The sequence below is a fragment of the Chiloscyllium punctatum genome, chromosome 22, assembly GCF_047496795.1.
Source record: "Chiloscyllium punctatum isolate Juve2018m chromosome 22, sChiPun1.3, whole genome shotgun sequence".
NCBI lineage: Eukaryota > Metazoa > Chordata > Chondrichthyes > Orectolobiformes > Hemiscylliidae > Chiloscyllium > Chiloscyllium punctatum.
This window is the reverse complement of record NC_092760.1, coordinates 84,785,114-84,801,415: the sequence shown is the minus strand read 5'-3', so window position 1 is coordinate 84,801,415 and position 16,302 is coordinate 84,785,114. Positions and strand designations below refer to the sequence as shown.

The window sequence follows — 16,302 nt, the reverse complement described above, 5'->3', positions numbered from 1 at the left end:
GACTCAGAAAGTAGAGGCATTAGACAGGTGCTCAGATTAGTAGAATGAGGCTAGTGCTGTCCTGCAGGCATCTATATTGGAACAACATCTGTTCATAGTATCTATTGTCAACTTAGATGATGGGCTTGTATTCAACACACCCAGGTTTGTGAATGGCAAAAAGACAGAAGGCATTATATGTAATATAAACTGGCACATACAATTACAAAGGGATACTTAAGGATTCAGTAAATGGGCAGACTATGGCAAATTAATTCCGATCTAGGCAAATGTAAGATCACCCACTCTTGACATTCAAAAATGTACAATGGAGTACTTCCTGAATAACACAAATGTGGAAAAAGTGGAGGTCCCTAGACACTTTGGAACCTATGTAACTGAATATGATCAGTCCTTTGGAGATGGCTTGGAAGGCACAGGAGGTGCTAAAATTGCAGTGGAAGGTGTGTTGGGATGGAAGTGAGACATGTTCTTGCCAGAATGACAATGGATGAAATGTAAGAATGGCAATAGCTTGCCTGCCTACCATCTGGAGACAATGAAGCAAATTAATTGGTTTATTGCCAGCAATTTTATGACCCCTTTGGGATTTGCTCACAGTCAGAATGGCTGCCATCACACAGCAAGTCTGCGAGATTCCTAGAAGTGGCCGTCAGTAGCTTCTTGCCTTCCTTGTTGAGAGGGGAAGCTTTGTTTTTGGAGGTCTGTGGTCCAGAGTGACTCTCCAATGGCAGTGGTTGCATCTGTGTGTTCAATAACCACTGGAGTTTCACCCCCAGTCACCCGGACTGTCCATCTCGCCCATGCTTATCAATATCTTCTGCTAGATCTATGAGGACATCCTATCCTGGTGGTTTCCTCCATGTGTACTACACGTGTCACTGCTAAGGCCACTATGTTGCTGGTCTTCAGATCAGATTATTATCCGAGAGAGACAGGCCACCATCCTTAATGGAGTGGCCTCTTATGTGTGGTTTCCTAAATGACTGCTATTGGACTATAGTGTCGAGAGTGTGGCACAGGAAAAGCACAGCAAGTCAAGCAGCATCTGAGGAGCAGGAAAATTGATGTTTCGGGCGAAAGCCTTTCTGCCTGAAATGTCGATTCTTCTCATCTCGGATACCACCTGACCTGTCGTGCTTTTCCAGCATCACACTCTCGGCTCTACTCTCCAGCATCTGCAGTCCTCACTTTTGCCATTGGAACATATCCATCACAGTCCTGCTGTTCGCCTTTATGAGTACTTGGCTGATATTTTAGCGTAGGATCCATGCTTAAACTATACAGAACCACAATCCTTTAGGTCACTGGACTTGAAACATTAGCTCTGTTTTCTCTCCACGGAAGCTGGCCAGACATGCTGAATTTCTCCAGCGATTTCTGTTTCTGTTTGCTTCTGGCCCAGAGGTAGAGACACTATCATGTGCCACAAGAACCTCCTTAGGAAGGATAGATTGACCTTCGGAGGGAGAGCAATATGAATTCAGAATAATACCTGGACTCAAACGATTAAATTAAAGTTAGATTACATAAACTCAGACTGTGATCTTCGAATTCAATGGAATAATTTGATCATTTTATTCTAAATAGGAGTATAATTAAAAATCACTTTTAAATTAATTGTGGGAGAAAACTTGAGAAGTCGACATTTCAGGCAAAATGTGGTTAATTGTGACTGCAGAGTTTCAAAAAGGCAGCTTTCTCAAGGACAACTCAGGACAGTGAATTAATGCTGGCCAGCTTCAATGCCCACGAGTGAAGGAAAAAGAACCGACCGAACAGTGCCTGAAGCAGCTGGCATTATCTGTACAATACTTTATAAATTAATATTTATTTAGCTTTTCCAGTTTACTGCATAATGAAGCTTTTCAGATTATGTAAGATCGATTCAATTTATATTATATTTAATGCAGTCTGAGAAAACAATAATGTAATTGGACCATAGAATTTTAAGTTGAGTATCAGGTTGTGATTTCATGCAGTCGAGAGCGTGGTGCTGGAAAAGCACAGCGGGTCAGGCAGCATCCGAGGAGCAGAGAAGTCGATATTTCAGGCAAAAGTCCTTCATCAGGAATGAAGGGCTTTTTCCTGAAATGTCAACTCTCCTGCTCCTCAGATGCTGGCTGACCTGCTGTGCTTTTCCAGCATCACACTCTAGACTCTAATTTCCAGCATCTGCTGTCCTCACTTTTGCTCTGTGATTTCATGCAGTTGTTGCTTTCATCTGAAGTTTCAATGCTGTCACATTAATAGGACCAAAAGGATGTCATTTAGCCCCCTGAACCCGCTCTGCTGTTTAAATATGACCTCACTGATCTGTGGCCTCACTCTACAATCTGATTGACATCTCCTAATTCCTATGATTAATAAGAATCTATTAATATCAGATTTAAAATCAATAAATGATCTAGAATTAGTTTCCAGAGTGGAAGAACATTTCAAGTTTTCTACCACAATTAATTTAAAAGTGATTTTTAATTATACTCCTGCGTGGTTTGGCACTAATTTTGGAATGTCATTCATAGTCCTAGCCTCCCCAGTAGTATTGAATATTTTTGAATAAAATGATCAAATTATTCCATTGAATTCGAAGATCACAGTCTGAGTTTATGTAATCTAACTTTAATTTAATCGTTTGAGTCCAGGTATTATTCTGGTGAGTTCATATTGCTCTCCCTCCAAAGGTCAATCTATCCTTCCTAAGGAGGTTCTTCTTGTAGCACATGATAGTGTCCCTACCTCTAGGCCAGAAGCAAACAGAAACAGAAATCACTGGAGATATGTTGTAAAATCTGTTACTAAGGTTCAGGAAATAACAACAAAGTTATCAGTATCAGAACATTAGTGTTCACAAACTAATGTGCAAATTGTTTATGTAAATATTAATTGTGTAGATACTCAAAATAACTAAATGAAATACTTTACCCAAGGGACTGTATCTCAGAAACTAATATTGGAAAGTATTAGTGACCACCTGTAAGAAAAATATATCTGATAGAAATATTTCTTCTGCTCTATTTCAGAGTATTTGGCGCTGCCATCTTTCTCACCTCGACTCTCAATATGCTTATCCCATCTGCAGCTAAAGTGCACTATGGTTTTGTGATATTCGTCAGGATCCTGCAGGGACTGGTAGAGGTATGTTTAACTCTCCTAGGGTACAGGAGCAACACCAATAAATTCACAGAATCCCAAGGAGTGACTGTGATACAATGTCGTCAGCTCTGAAGAATGCTACATTTGCCTCTGACGTTTTGCAGCTTGTCCATTACGCTTTATCCATTTAAACTGGTAAAAGCTGCACTCCCATAACACATTGACCTAATTATAGATGTTGGCTGACTTTTCATGCATTTTCAACCTTTGCTATTTTAGTTCCCAACAATTACAATTGTTCTTGCTGCTAATTATACTGCTGAGGTGGTAATGTTTTATTCCAGATTATACGTTATCATGTTGGGGTACTAACTGGAAACTAATAACTGTAACTGCATGCCAATATTTTAATTAGCATTGCAATTCAATTGGTTTTGCAGAGTACTTTGAAAGAATACAGATGTCTGGTTTCTCAGGTTCATTTTTGCGATATTGACCTATGGCGAGAGGCTGAATAGGCAGGGGCTGTTTTCCCTAGAGTGTCAGAGGCTGAAGGGCGACTTTGCAGAGGTTTATAAAATCATGAGGGACATGGATAGGATAAATAGACAAAGTTTTTTTCCTGGGATGGGAGAGTCAAAAACTAGAGGGCATAGGTTTAAGATGAGAGGGAAAAGATTTAAAAGAGAACTAAGGGGCAACTTTTTCAAACAAAGAGTGGTGCGTGTATGGAATGAGCTGCTAGTGGAAGTGGAGGAGACTGGTACAATTACCAGATTTAAAAGGCATCTGGATGGACACAGGAATACAAAGGTTTGAGAGGGATATGGATCAAGTGCTGACAAATGGGACTAGATGAATCTAAGATATCTGGTCAGCATGGACAAGTTGGACTGAAGGGTCTGTTTTCATGCTGTACATCTCTATGACTCTGACTATTAAAGTGTTGAAGGTAAGTTTGAGAAATCACTGTGTGATTGCAAAGAAGTATAACAGTAACTGAACAGCAAGATATTGCCCCTCTCAAATAAAATCTTTAATGAAGTTTTCTCTGTTTTGTCTGCATTAGTACTTCTGAAAGAATAAACATATTGGTGTTTGCTTTGTTGACTGATAGCAAAATTACAGACCTCTCTGAAACTTTTGCTCTGTGTAAAAACATAATTGATGTCTGTTTGCAGGGAGTCACGTACCCAGCCTGCCATGGCATTTGGAGTAAGTGGGCACCGCCATTGGAGAGAAGCAGACTGGCAACCACTTCATTTTGTGGTAATTATCTTTTTTCCTCTAAGTTATTTTTCAAAAGATTTAAAAGTTTGAAGAGTAACCTTTGACTGGGATCTTGTTTGCGTACTGTTTCACACTGATTTTCTTGCAGGTTCATATGCCGGAGCAGTTGTTGCGATGCCTCTAGCTGGGATACTGGTGCAATACACTGGATGGCCCTCAGTTTTCTATGTGTACGGTAAGTTCTATATTCCAATGAAATTAATGGTTGTCAGTCAATATGCCCCAAATACAACCTGCCATCAGGCTTCAGAATGTAAAAAGAGCCCTTCCTTCTTTTATTAATTTCTGCATTTGTGGTTATGAATACAAATATAGGAAGTGAATGGTTTAGTTTTAATCTAGAGGCTAATGTTCGGGGGATGTGACTTTGAATCCCACAATGTCAGATGGTGCATTTGAATTCAATAAAATTCTGGAAATAACAGCGAACCTGATGGGACCATGCAACTATTAGGCAAATGTTGTAAACATCCATCTCTTTCACAAATGATCTTTAAGGAAAAGAAAACCACTTACCTGGTCTAGCCTACCTGTACCTCCAAATGTGCAGCAATGTGGTTGACTCTTATCCACCCTGTGAGTTAGCTGAGAAAGGCCCTCAATAAAAGTTCAGTTAGAGTTGGGCAAGAAGCACCAGCCTTGCCAGTGATGCCTACAGCCTATGAAAAGCTTTTTAAAACAGGTAACTCTGAAACTACATCACTACAACTTGTAAAGTAAGTCAACAGTTTCAGAGCGTTTTTCTTCGAGAAAATAGAAGTTTCAGTGTCATTTCTAAAAATAATCTAGAAAGTTGTTTAGAAATATACTAATAGAGATCATTTCATGACTGCATTTAAACATTGGGAAAGCGAATGAGATTTCTGACTTGATAGAGTAAGAGGACGTGAATGTTCTGCTAAACCTTAGTTAGGTTTCAGCTGGAATATTGTGGTTGAAGCTCATCATGGATCATTGCACAAAATTGACTATTGCAAATTATCATCTTCTTAAATCACCCACTTGGAACTCAGTACTATTGCAACTTAATGGAATTGAATATTGGGTGGGTGGCTAATTCACTAATGCCTCTTTAGCACCTACATCCTATGAAAATGAATTTCTACCCCTTTGTGTTCAATTATGGGCACCACACTTGTGGAAAAAGTAGAATGATGCCAGGTTTAAGGATCTAGATTTCTGTGGAAACACTGCAATGGAGAAGATTTGAAGATTTATTAGATGTGTTTAAAAGAAGGTAAGTTCCGCTGAAATGAATATGATGAAAGTGAATATATCAGTATTTGGAGGATGCAGATGGAAGAGAATTAGCCAGAAGTGAGATGAGCAAGCTTTTATGATCTGGAACACATTGAATGAAATAATGATGGCAGCAGATTCAACAAGAAATTTCAAAAGGCAGCTTGCTATTGATGGGAAAAGGGAAAAAAATCATGTCTATGGGAGAAGAATGAAGCAGCGGGGTGGGGGGGGGGGAGGGGGGCAGTGGTGGACTGGAGGGGTGGGGGGAGTTGTATTGAGTCCCTTTTAAAAGAGGCAGTAGTGACCCAAATGGGTTAATGGTCCCTTTCTTCATTGTAAAATTCTTTAATCTGAGGTATTGTAGAATACAAATGTGCTAATATAGTTTATATAATCAAACTAGTTCTTCAAACTGGATGAATACTTTTATCATGCCTCACATGAGGGCCAGTGTGGAAACTGGCCCTTCGGCCCAACAAGTCCACTCTGAAGAGTAACCCACCCACAGCCATTCCCCCTTCCCTATATTTACCCCTGACTAATGCACCTAACCTACACATCCTTGAACACTATGGGCAATTTAGCATGGCCAATTCACCTAACCTGCACATCTTCAGACAGCATTATTTCTATAACGATTCCTGACCAGCAAGAAAAGTTACTTTCGCAGATTAAAAACAAAAAATACTTTGCATAGCGGAAATCTCAAGCAAAAAGGAAAGTACTGGAGAAACTCAACAGGTCTGGCAGCAACTATAGAGAGAAACAGAGATAGCATTTCAAATCTAGTGACCCTTTATCAGGATTTACAAAAGTATTGGACTTGAAATATTAACTCTGTTTTTCTCTCTATGGATGCTGCTAGACTTGTTGTGTTTCTTCAGCATTTCCTGGTTTGGTTATCTTCTGGAGTAAATTGAAGGGCACTCCCATGGTCTGTTTAAAAAAAACACAGCATGTAAATCTGAAGTCATGGATATCTCCCTTATCATGTAGCTATTTTTAATTGAAAAATTTAAGTATCATTATCTACAGGGTAATTTTACAATATACTGGCCATGGGTGTTGATCCACCATCAGTGTAGATTCAGAACATTATTGTTGAGAAGTTTTTGAGCAGAGTGGATCATGTGCATAAGTACAAAAAAAAATATTTTAGATAAACGAGTGAAAGAAAATTTCTCAAGTATGTTTCAAAGTTGAGTCAGAGGAAACTGAGTTAGCAAGAGTCTGCCTTCAAAATGTGGTAACCATTTTTACTCAACTATTTATTAATCTGAGGCCTTTCCACTATCCATGATTGTTCAATGTACTTGCATGTTGTGTGCGATACCTTGCTAAATGTATTGAGATGATTTGATATGTTCACTAATCTCTTAAGATATTGTACTGTTCCCCTTTTTTAATATTGTTAGTGCAGCTGTGTACTTCTAGCAATTGTTTGTACATATTTCAGTTGCCCAGCAGTCATACTGTCTTTAGATGTTTGCAGATGCTAACAATTTGAGTGAACTTAAGTAACAAGATATTAAATAACTAGCAATTGATCTGTTGTAGAACAGGAGTATTTTGTGCAGTAACATTTAACTTCTGATTATACACAATTTAATACTTCTTGCTTTTCCTCTTGAATTAGGATCACTTGGAATAGTGTGGTATATGTTCTGGATTCTGGTATCCTATGAAAGCCCCGCAGCCCATCCAACTATCACAGATGAGGAACGCACCTATATTGAAGAGAGCATTGGAGAAAGTGCCAAACTTATTGGAGGAATAGATGTATGGATATTTTTATACAAACTTAATTTTTGGGAATGCTAAGTTAATTAAACGCAAACACAGCTGTAGAAACTCAAACATATGCACAAAAGCTCTGTGTGTGCGTAATTGCATTGATTAAATTTTCTCCATCAGGGCATCTCAAAGTAGGGAATTTTGGACACAATGTTGTCCTGAATCATGGGTTATGCCCAAGTTGAAACTGTACCTTATTTGCTTGTAACATGTATACTCTTTTTTAACACTAGCACTGAGCTTTATAATTAGAAACATGGAAACACGGAAAATAGGTGAAGGAGTAGGCTATTTAGCCCTTCCAGCCTGCCCCACCATTCATTATCATCATGGCTGATCATGCAATCTCAATATCCCATTCCCACTTTCTCTCCATATCCCTTGATCCCTTTAGCCACATGGGCCATGTCCAGCTCCCTCATGAATATATCTAACAAACTGGCTCCAACATCCTCCTGTGGGAGAGAATTCCACAGGTTCACAACTCTCTGAGTGAAGAAATTCTTCCTCATCTCAGTCCTGAATGGCTTGCCACTTATTCCCAGACTGTGATCCCTAGTTCTGGACTTCCCCAGCATTGTGTACATTCTTCCTGCATCTAGCCTATCCCGTCCATCAGGACTTTATATGTTTTATTACATACACCAACATGTATAAAGAGCTTTCCTTTACATAGTTAAACACTATGAGCTCAACTGAGAGCACTGAGAGCTCAACACTTGGACACATTTATTTTCAGTGCCTGTTGGAATTATGATGGGGGAAGAAAGAACTTTTCCATCAGCTCTTAGACTTAAAAATAAAACAACAAATTGCTTGGGCATTTTTATAACTGATTATTTTAAATATCATGGTGATTTAAGGATGTTGTCAGGGTGATCACTTGAGTATTAGTTACAACATGGTACTCCGGAAAGAAACTGAAAGTATGTTGTGTAATGCATCGAAGGTCCACATGCAGCAGCAACACGAAACAATTTCCATTGAGTTTTCATATTCTTCACTAAAGTTATAGCAGTGACTTCAAGAGGTTCTTTCAGCCCGTGACATAACATTGACAATTAAGAGAAATGCTGAACAACAATATATAGGTAAATACAGGGACATTTAGGGATTGTGCCTTGACATTTGGTGGAGCCGATGTGTCTGCCATTCTAGCAAAGAAGCATGTTGATATATTAGCTGGTGATAGGACTGTTGGCTTGAAATGGAAATTATGGCTGAAATTGTGTGTTTGAAACATGTGCTGACATTCAGGGCTTGTTTTTGCCTGGTGGTACAGAAAACATGATGAAAGCACAGTCTTATTCACGTTCAACGAAGGAGACTTTCAAGATTTTGCTTGAGTCGGAGAAAAGCAGAATAGGAAAATGCAATGAAAACTTTGTGAGGTCAAATGCCAAACCCGAAAGACATGTTTTTTGGCAAATGAGACAGAAACAGGAGGAAACAAAGGCCTAATCTGTACTTGATTTGTGGTAGGCTTTAGATAGTTGCAATCAGACATATGGATAACCAGATAATGGTTGTAGATGGTAATGGATAATGGTAGTACAACGTTGAAGGCTGGACTTTTGAAATATAAGCTTCAAGAGTTGGGAGAAGGATTAACCTTGGATGAAACTTTGAAAAAGTCAGCTGCGCTTGAAGCATTGGATGAACAATTTCACAAGAAATGTAGTCTCACCTTCACCACCAGCAGGAGAGAAGCTCAGGTTAACAAGGACGTTGCCAGGGTTAGAGGGTTCGAGCTGTCGGGAGAGGTTGAATAGGCTGGGGTTGTTTTTCCTGCAGCGTCGGAGGCTGAGGGATGACCTCATAGAGGTTTATAAAATCACGATGGCCATAGATAGGATGAATAGCCAAGGTCTTTTCCCTGGGTTGGGGCAGTCCAGCATTAGAGGGCATAGGTTTAGGGTGAGAAGGAAAGACTTAAAAGGGACCTAAGGGGCAACTTTTTCATGCAGAGGGTGGTGGGTGTATGGAATGAGCTGCCAGATGAAGTGGTGGAGGCTGGTACAATTATAACATTTAAAATACATCTGGATGGGTACATGCATAGGAAGAGTTTAGAGGGATATGGATCAAATGCTGGTAAATGGAACTAGATTAATTCAGGATTTCTGGTCAGCATGGATGAGTTGGACCTCAGGGTCTTTTTCCATGTTGTACATTTCTATGACTCTATGGCTCTAAGTGGAGCCATGGAGTGTAGGTACATGTAACTGTATACATCAGAGGTTTGAGACACACAAAGATGTAGCAACTTTGGGTATCATGGGAGAGGCGTCTGCTGCCTCTCTACAGGAAGGGTATGTACAAATTGTGTGGCTAAAGTACATTTTGTCAAGAAGTGTAGATGCAAAGCTGAGCAAAGAGGGTTGCCTGGAGAATTAGTAAAGGAAAGAGATGAAAGTAGCACAACTGTGAGATGGTTTGAAGAAGGTGCAGAGAGCGAGGACAAGCATAGCCAATCATGATGATGTGGTTTCCATTAATGGGAGCAATCATGAGAATGTTCCAGTGATTGTTGATGGTCGAAGTAAATGCTCTTGTCAATTGAGGAAGTGGCAGGAATCTCATGGACAGAGCATTGTGGGATGAAATGAAGATATAGAGAATCAAGTGGACATCTCAAAAAATATATCAAAATAGTTCATCCTTACCCATCTAAAAAAGCACTTTAAATGGCTTGGATGCTTTTTTGAAGATGTGAGAGGTAAATGTTGTAATATAAGGGTAGAATTTCTAGTGAGTTAGGAGAATGGTGAGTCTTTTTTAAATAGAGAAACAGTCCAAGTCTTGAGTGTTTTGCAAATCAGTTTGAGTGTAAATTTTGTGCTAGATCTTATGTGAAGTATAGAGAGGGGTTTGGATGAGTTTTCAAGGAATTGGGGAGTTACAACTCTGACAAGTGAGATTAATCTTGATGAGAACATGAGGTCTGTATCGCAGCCTGTACACAGAACTCTTTTTAGCCTGAGAGGGAAAGTGAGGGAAAGATCTAGGAATATCAATAACCAAGAGATCATGGAGTCAGTTGAAGAAGCAGCACTCTGCCTCAGTGAAATTGAGATATCAGACCCATTCCTGACAGATGAATGAAGAGATGACGAGGGAGAATGTCATCTAGTTCCCTCTGTGGATGAAATACTTATCAACAGGCAAAGTATTCTCCAAATTCGATTTGGGAGGCATGCCAACTTGCTAGTTTTATCTTAATTCAAGAAGATGACAACGTTGTTCGTCATTGAAGACTTTACAGATATTTGCCTTCAGTTCAGCACCAGAGATTTACAATACAATATCCATAAGGTGATATTATGAATTTCAGGAGCAGACTTTATAGAGTCATAGTCATAGAGTCATAGAGATGTACAGCATGAAAACAGACCCTTCGGTCCAACTTTACCTCAGATGGCTTGTTATTTAGGGAGCCAATAATGAAGAGCATGATAAGAGACAAGGGTTAGTAATGGTTACATAACATCAGCAGATATTACAGGAAATGCAGACAAATTGTTGTTGAATGTGACAGGACTAACATGGATGGGCTACAAAATGGCAGGAACAGAATAATTCCAGCCAGAGTCAGTATACAAGCAATAGCAGAGACATATAAATGTCAACTGGGAGAAAGTGAGGACTGCAGATGCTAGAGATCAGAGTCAAAAAGTGCGGTGCTGGAAAAGCACAGCCAGTCAGGCAGCATCCGAGGAGCAGGAAAATTGACACTTCAAGCTGAACTCCCAAATCGAATTTGGAGAAAGCTGCCTGACTGGCTGTGCTTTTCCAGCACTACACTTTTTGACCTATATATGAATGTCAACGTATTGAGGAGGATCAATCATACAGGTCTTCACCAGAGAAGGAAGCTGAATTATTTGCAGTAGATCCTGCTACATCCAGAGAAATGAGTTGAGACTGTGTTGCTGAACAAGCACAGCAGGTCAGGCAGCATTCGAGATGCAGGAAAATCAATGTTTTGGGCCGGAGCCCTTTATCAGGATTGCTTCGGTCCAAAATGTCGATTCTCCTGCTCCTCAGATGCTGCCTGACCTGCTGTGCTTTTCCAGCAACACACTCTCAACTCTGATCTCCAGCATCTGCAGACCTCACAGTCTCTACACTCAGAGAAAAGACAACTCAAGAGATTGAAATAGAATCAAACAATGAACCAGAGTTGGATGGCATCAGACAGGGACTCTGAGCTTGAAACTTGGAGAAATCCCATTCGAGTGTTACTACTGTATAAGAATAATAATCAACTCAATATTAACAGAACTCTGTGATTTTACCCTGTTAGTGCCATTTCGAAAGTACTGGGGCTTTCCTTTAGTGATTATTTTTTGAGCTGCACAAGAACAAAATCAAGTTTGCAACTATGTCTTCAGACATTAAAGAACAATCTAGTTAAACATTCAGATCCTGCAGTAATTATTTAATTGGACAATAAAATGTCTTTCTTTGGAAGATAAATGAAATGGTATAGCTGAAAGGCTCTAATGGTGCAGTGGTAGTGTCCCTATCTCAGGAGGCCTAGGTTCGAGTCTCCCCTGCTCCAATGGCACCTCTGAGCAGGTTGATGAGAAAGCATCTGAAAAGTTACAGCCCCAGAATGAAATGCAACAAGTGACATATTATTCTCAGTGAACACCTTTTATTTATACAGGCAAGCCTTTTGTTTGATTTGCCATTGAGCAGGTGAATCACTCACCACAGAGCTGCAGAATTCTTCCTGAAGTAACTTGGAAATAATAAGTCATTAGATCAGTTAAATATATATTATTTTATTGTTAACACCTCATTAGTTAAAACGATGCTGTAAGAACAGACTGGATAATAATTTAAATAGTTAACTTCTAAGCTTTAAACAAGATTAAGTCTTTGTGTTAATTGGATGTTGATCACTTGACGCTTCCACTAACCAAGATATATCAATTTTATTTCAAACAATATCAGTGTAAAGTCCTTATCTGCAATCTATTCAAATAGATCACTGGGTCTGAAGAGGGTACTGGGTTTAAAGAGGGCAGTGGATTTAGAGAAGGAAATGCGGACTGCAGATGCTGTAGATCAGAGATGAGAGTGTGGTACCTGAAAAGCACAACAGGCCAGGCAGCATCTGAGGAGCAGGAGAATCGACGTTTCGGGCATGAGCCCTGCATCAGGACCTGCTGTGCTATTCCAACACCATACTCTCAACACTGGATTTAGAGGGGGCACTGCATTTAGAAAGGTCACAGGGTTTAGCGAGGTCATTGGATTTAGAGAGGGCACTGGGTTTGGGGAGGGCACTGGGTTTGGAGAGGGCACTGGATTTGGAGAGGGCATTGGGTTTGTAGAGGGCACTGGATTTGGAGAAGGTGCTTGGTTTGGGAAGGGCAGTGGTTTGGATAAGGCAGTGGATTGGGAGACCGCACTGGTTTGGAGAGGGCAATGGGTTTGGAGAGGGCACTGGGTTTGGAGAGGACACTGGGTTTGGAGAGGGCACTGGGTTTGGAGAGGGCACTGATTTTTGTTTCAGTGATTCTCGTTCTGATACTTTCTAAACAAAAAATACAGTAAATGGATTATAATTTATAAGTGGACTTGATGTAATAAAATCAACAAAAACCCCAAATTAATTATGTTTATATCTTATTTTATAGAAATACAAAACACCATGGAGAAAGTTCTTTACCTCTCTGCCAGTCTATGCAATAATTGTGGCAAATTTCTGTAGAAGCTGGACTTTCTATTTGCTGCTGATTAGCCAACCTGCCTACTTTGAAGAAGTGTTTGGATTTGAAATCAGCAAGGTAATTTTCATTCCAAATGTTTGTGTTGAGAGCAGGATAGACCCTTAGCCCAGTTCTGTTTGATACAATCATTTTAAAGAGTAAAGTATTGCTCAAACTTTGTTATTAAACTCCACATTCTGGGTTTGCTTCTAAATAAATGCCATTTACAAATCCGTTTTTTAAAATCTGAAAGCCAAAGGGGAATTGGAGTTCTCTTCCCCACTTCAGCAGGTAGGTCACCTTCTTTACCAACTAGCCACTATTCTCAACTTTCAAGAAGTTAACTGATCAGGGAGTGGGAATTTAATGCCTTTGCATATCTTGTTGACCATTTAAGTGCCTTAATTGGTATTGGATCAAGAAGATCGTCTCATAAATGGGTGAATTAGCGAGAGAGGTGAGATGTCCTCTTGGGTATCTTTGCCCAGTTCTTTACACATCTCTCCATAACTTTAGGTATAGGAAACGTAGAGTCATACAATCATAGAGAAATAGCATGGAAACATACCCTTGGTCCAACTTGTCCATGCTGACCAGACATCCTAAATAAATCTAGTTCCACTTGCCAGCACTTGGCCTCTGTCCGTCTAAACCCTTCCTATTCATGTACCCTTCCAGATGTCTTTTCAATGTTGTCATTGTACTAGCCTCCACCATTTCCTCTGGGAACTCATTCCATATACCCACCACCCTCTGCATGAAAAAATTGTCCCTTAGGTCCCTTTAAATCTTTCCCCTCTCACCCTAAGCTTATGCCCTTTAATGTTGGACTGCCCCAGTCTGGGGAAAATACCTTGTCTATTTACTTTATCCATGTCCCTCATGATTTTATAAACCTTTACATGGTCACCCTTCAGCCTCCGATGGTCTGGGGAAAATAGCCCCAGTCTGTTCAGCCTCTCCCTATATGTCAAACCCTCTAAACCTAACAACATCCTTGTAAATCTTTTCTAAACCCTTTCAAGTTTCATAACATCTTTCCTATAACAGTGAGACCAGAATTGCATGAAGTATTCCAAATGTGGCCTAACCAATGTCCTGTACAGCTGCAAAATGACCTCCCAACTCCTGTACTCAATACTCTGACCAATAAAGGAAAGCATACCAAACGCCTTCTTCACTATCCTATCTACTTGTGACTCCACATTGAAGGAACTATGGACCTGCACTCCAAGGTTTCTTTGTTCGACAACACTCCCCAGGATCTCAACATTAAGTATGTAAGTCCTGCCCTGATTTGCCTTTCCAACGTGCAGCACCTCACATTTATCTAAATTAAACTCCATCTGTCATTCCTCAGCCCATTGGTCCATCTGATCAAGATCCCATTGTACTCTGAGGTAACCTTTTTCACAGTCCACTGCACCTCCAATTTTGGTGTCATCTGCAAACTTACTAACCATACCTCCTATGTTCACATCCAAATCATTTACTTAAATGATGAAAAGCAGTGAACCCAACACCGATCCTTGTGGTACACCAGTGGTCACAGGCCTCCAGTCTGAAAAGCAACCCTCCACCACCACCCTCTGTCTTCTAGTTTTGAGTCAGTTCTGTATCCAAATGGCTGGTTCTCACTCTATCTCATGTGATCTAACTTTGCTAACCAGTCTACCATGAGGTTGAATGCCTTACTGAAGTCCATAATGATCACGTGCACCACTCTTCCTTAATAAATCCCCTTTGTTATTTCTTGAAAAAAGTATTGTAATATCTTATAATAATCAACCACTGGTCCAGGTTTGTGATTGTTCTATTCGAGTGCGTCAGGGAGAGTGTCACTCCTGTTAGACCAAAGCTAAACTCTGAAGAAAACAGGAAATTTGAGCATCTTTATACCTTTTTGATCATACCAGTAAGTCATACCAGTAAATAAATTCCAAGCATACAATCCAAACCTTACAGACATAAGGACCAGATGTGTGTCCATTTCAGGTCAGACAGGAAGGTGAGAGGAGTTAAAAGAGAGGTTGTTCAGGGTGAGGATGAGTTCGGCCAGGTAGAGGAGGGTGGTGAATTCAGGCCTTTTTTCCAGGAAGAAGTGGAGATCCCTGTGACCATCCTGTTGGGGAATGGATGTGTCAAGTGATTGCATGTCCATGGTAGAGATTTCTCCCCCCAGATGCTACCGGACGTGCTAATCTTTTCCAGCAGTTTATGGTTTTGCTTCTGATTTCCACCATCTGCCGTTCTTTTCAGTTTTTGTTTAGCTGTTAAAAGTCAACCACATTGCTGAGGGTGTGGAGTCACATGTAGATCAGACCAGGTAAGGACAGCACATTTCTTTGCCTGAAGAATATTAAAAAACCTGATGGGTTTTTAAAAACAGTTGACAGGGCTACATTAAACTAGCTTTTTATTCCAGATTTCTATTGAACACAAATTACATTATCTGCCACAGTGGGATTTGAACCTTTTTGTTATTCACTGGTGGGATAGGGAGCCTCACTAGCTGGCTAGTATTTATTACCCATCCCTACTTGTCTTTGAGAAGATGATGACGAGCTGCCTTCCAGAATTGCTGCAGTCCTCATGCTGTAGGTAAACCCACATGCACTTAGGGAGGCAATTACAGGAGTTTGACCCAGCATCAGTGAAGGAATGGCAATATATTTCCAAGTCGGGATGGTCAGTGGCTTGGAGGGGAACTTGCAGGTGGTGGTGTTCCCAAGTATCTGTTGCCCTCAGCCTTCTAGATGAAAGTGGTCGTGGATTTGGAAAGTGCTGTCTAAGAACCTTTGGTGAATTTCTGCAGTGCATCTTGTAGACAGTACACACTGCTGCGACTGAGTGTCAGTGGTGGAGGGAGTGAATGCTTGCAGATGTGCTCCCAATGAAAATTTGTCCTGGATTGTGTCAAATCTCTGGAGCTGGATCACTCATTCAAGCTGTTGGGAGTACTCCATCATACACCTGAGTTGTGCCTTGTAGATGATGGACAGGCTCTGGGAAGTCAGGAGCTGAGTTACTTGCCACAGTATTCGTAGCTTTTGTAGCCACTGTGTTTATGTGGTGAGCCCAGATGAGCTTCTGGTCAATGATAAACCTCAGCAGGGGATTCAGTGATGGTAACACCTTGTCCTTCCAAATGTTCATG

The 16,302-nt window shown here is 40.4% G+C and overlaps 1 protein-coding gene across 1 annotated transcript in view; it reads left to right on the top strand.

Moving 5' to 3' along the window:
* Positions 1 to 16,302, top strand: part of slc17a6a (solute carrier family 17 member 6a) — a 66,249-nt gene that overhangs the window by 23,920 nt on the left and 26,027 nt on the right. The window contains exons 4-8 of the mRNA XM_072592746.1: positions 3,024 to 3,138; positions 4,278 to 4,365; positions 4,475 to 4,561; positions 7,265 to 7,407; positions 13,074 to 13,223. Of these exons, the coding sequence (XP_072448847.1) occupies positions 3,024 to 3,138; positions 4,278 to 4,365; positions 4,475 to 4,561; positions 7,265 to 7,407; positions 13,074 to 13,223 (583 nt within the window). The remainder of the gene's footprint in view (positions 1 to 3,023; positions 3,139 to 4,277; positions 4,366 to 4,474; positions 4,562 to 7,264; positions 7,408 to 13,073; positions 13,224 to 16,302) is intronic.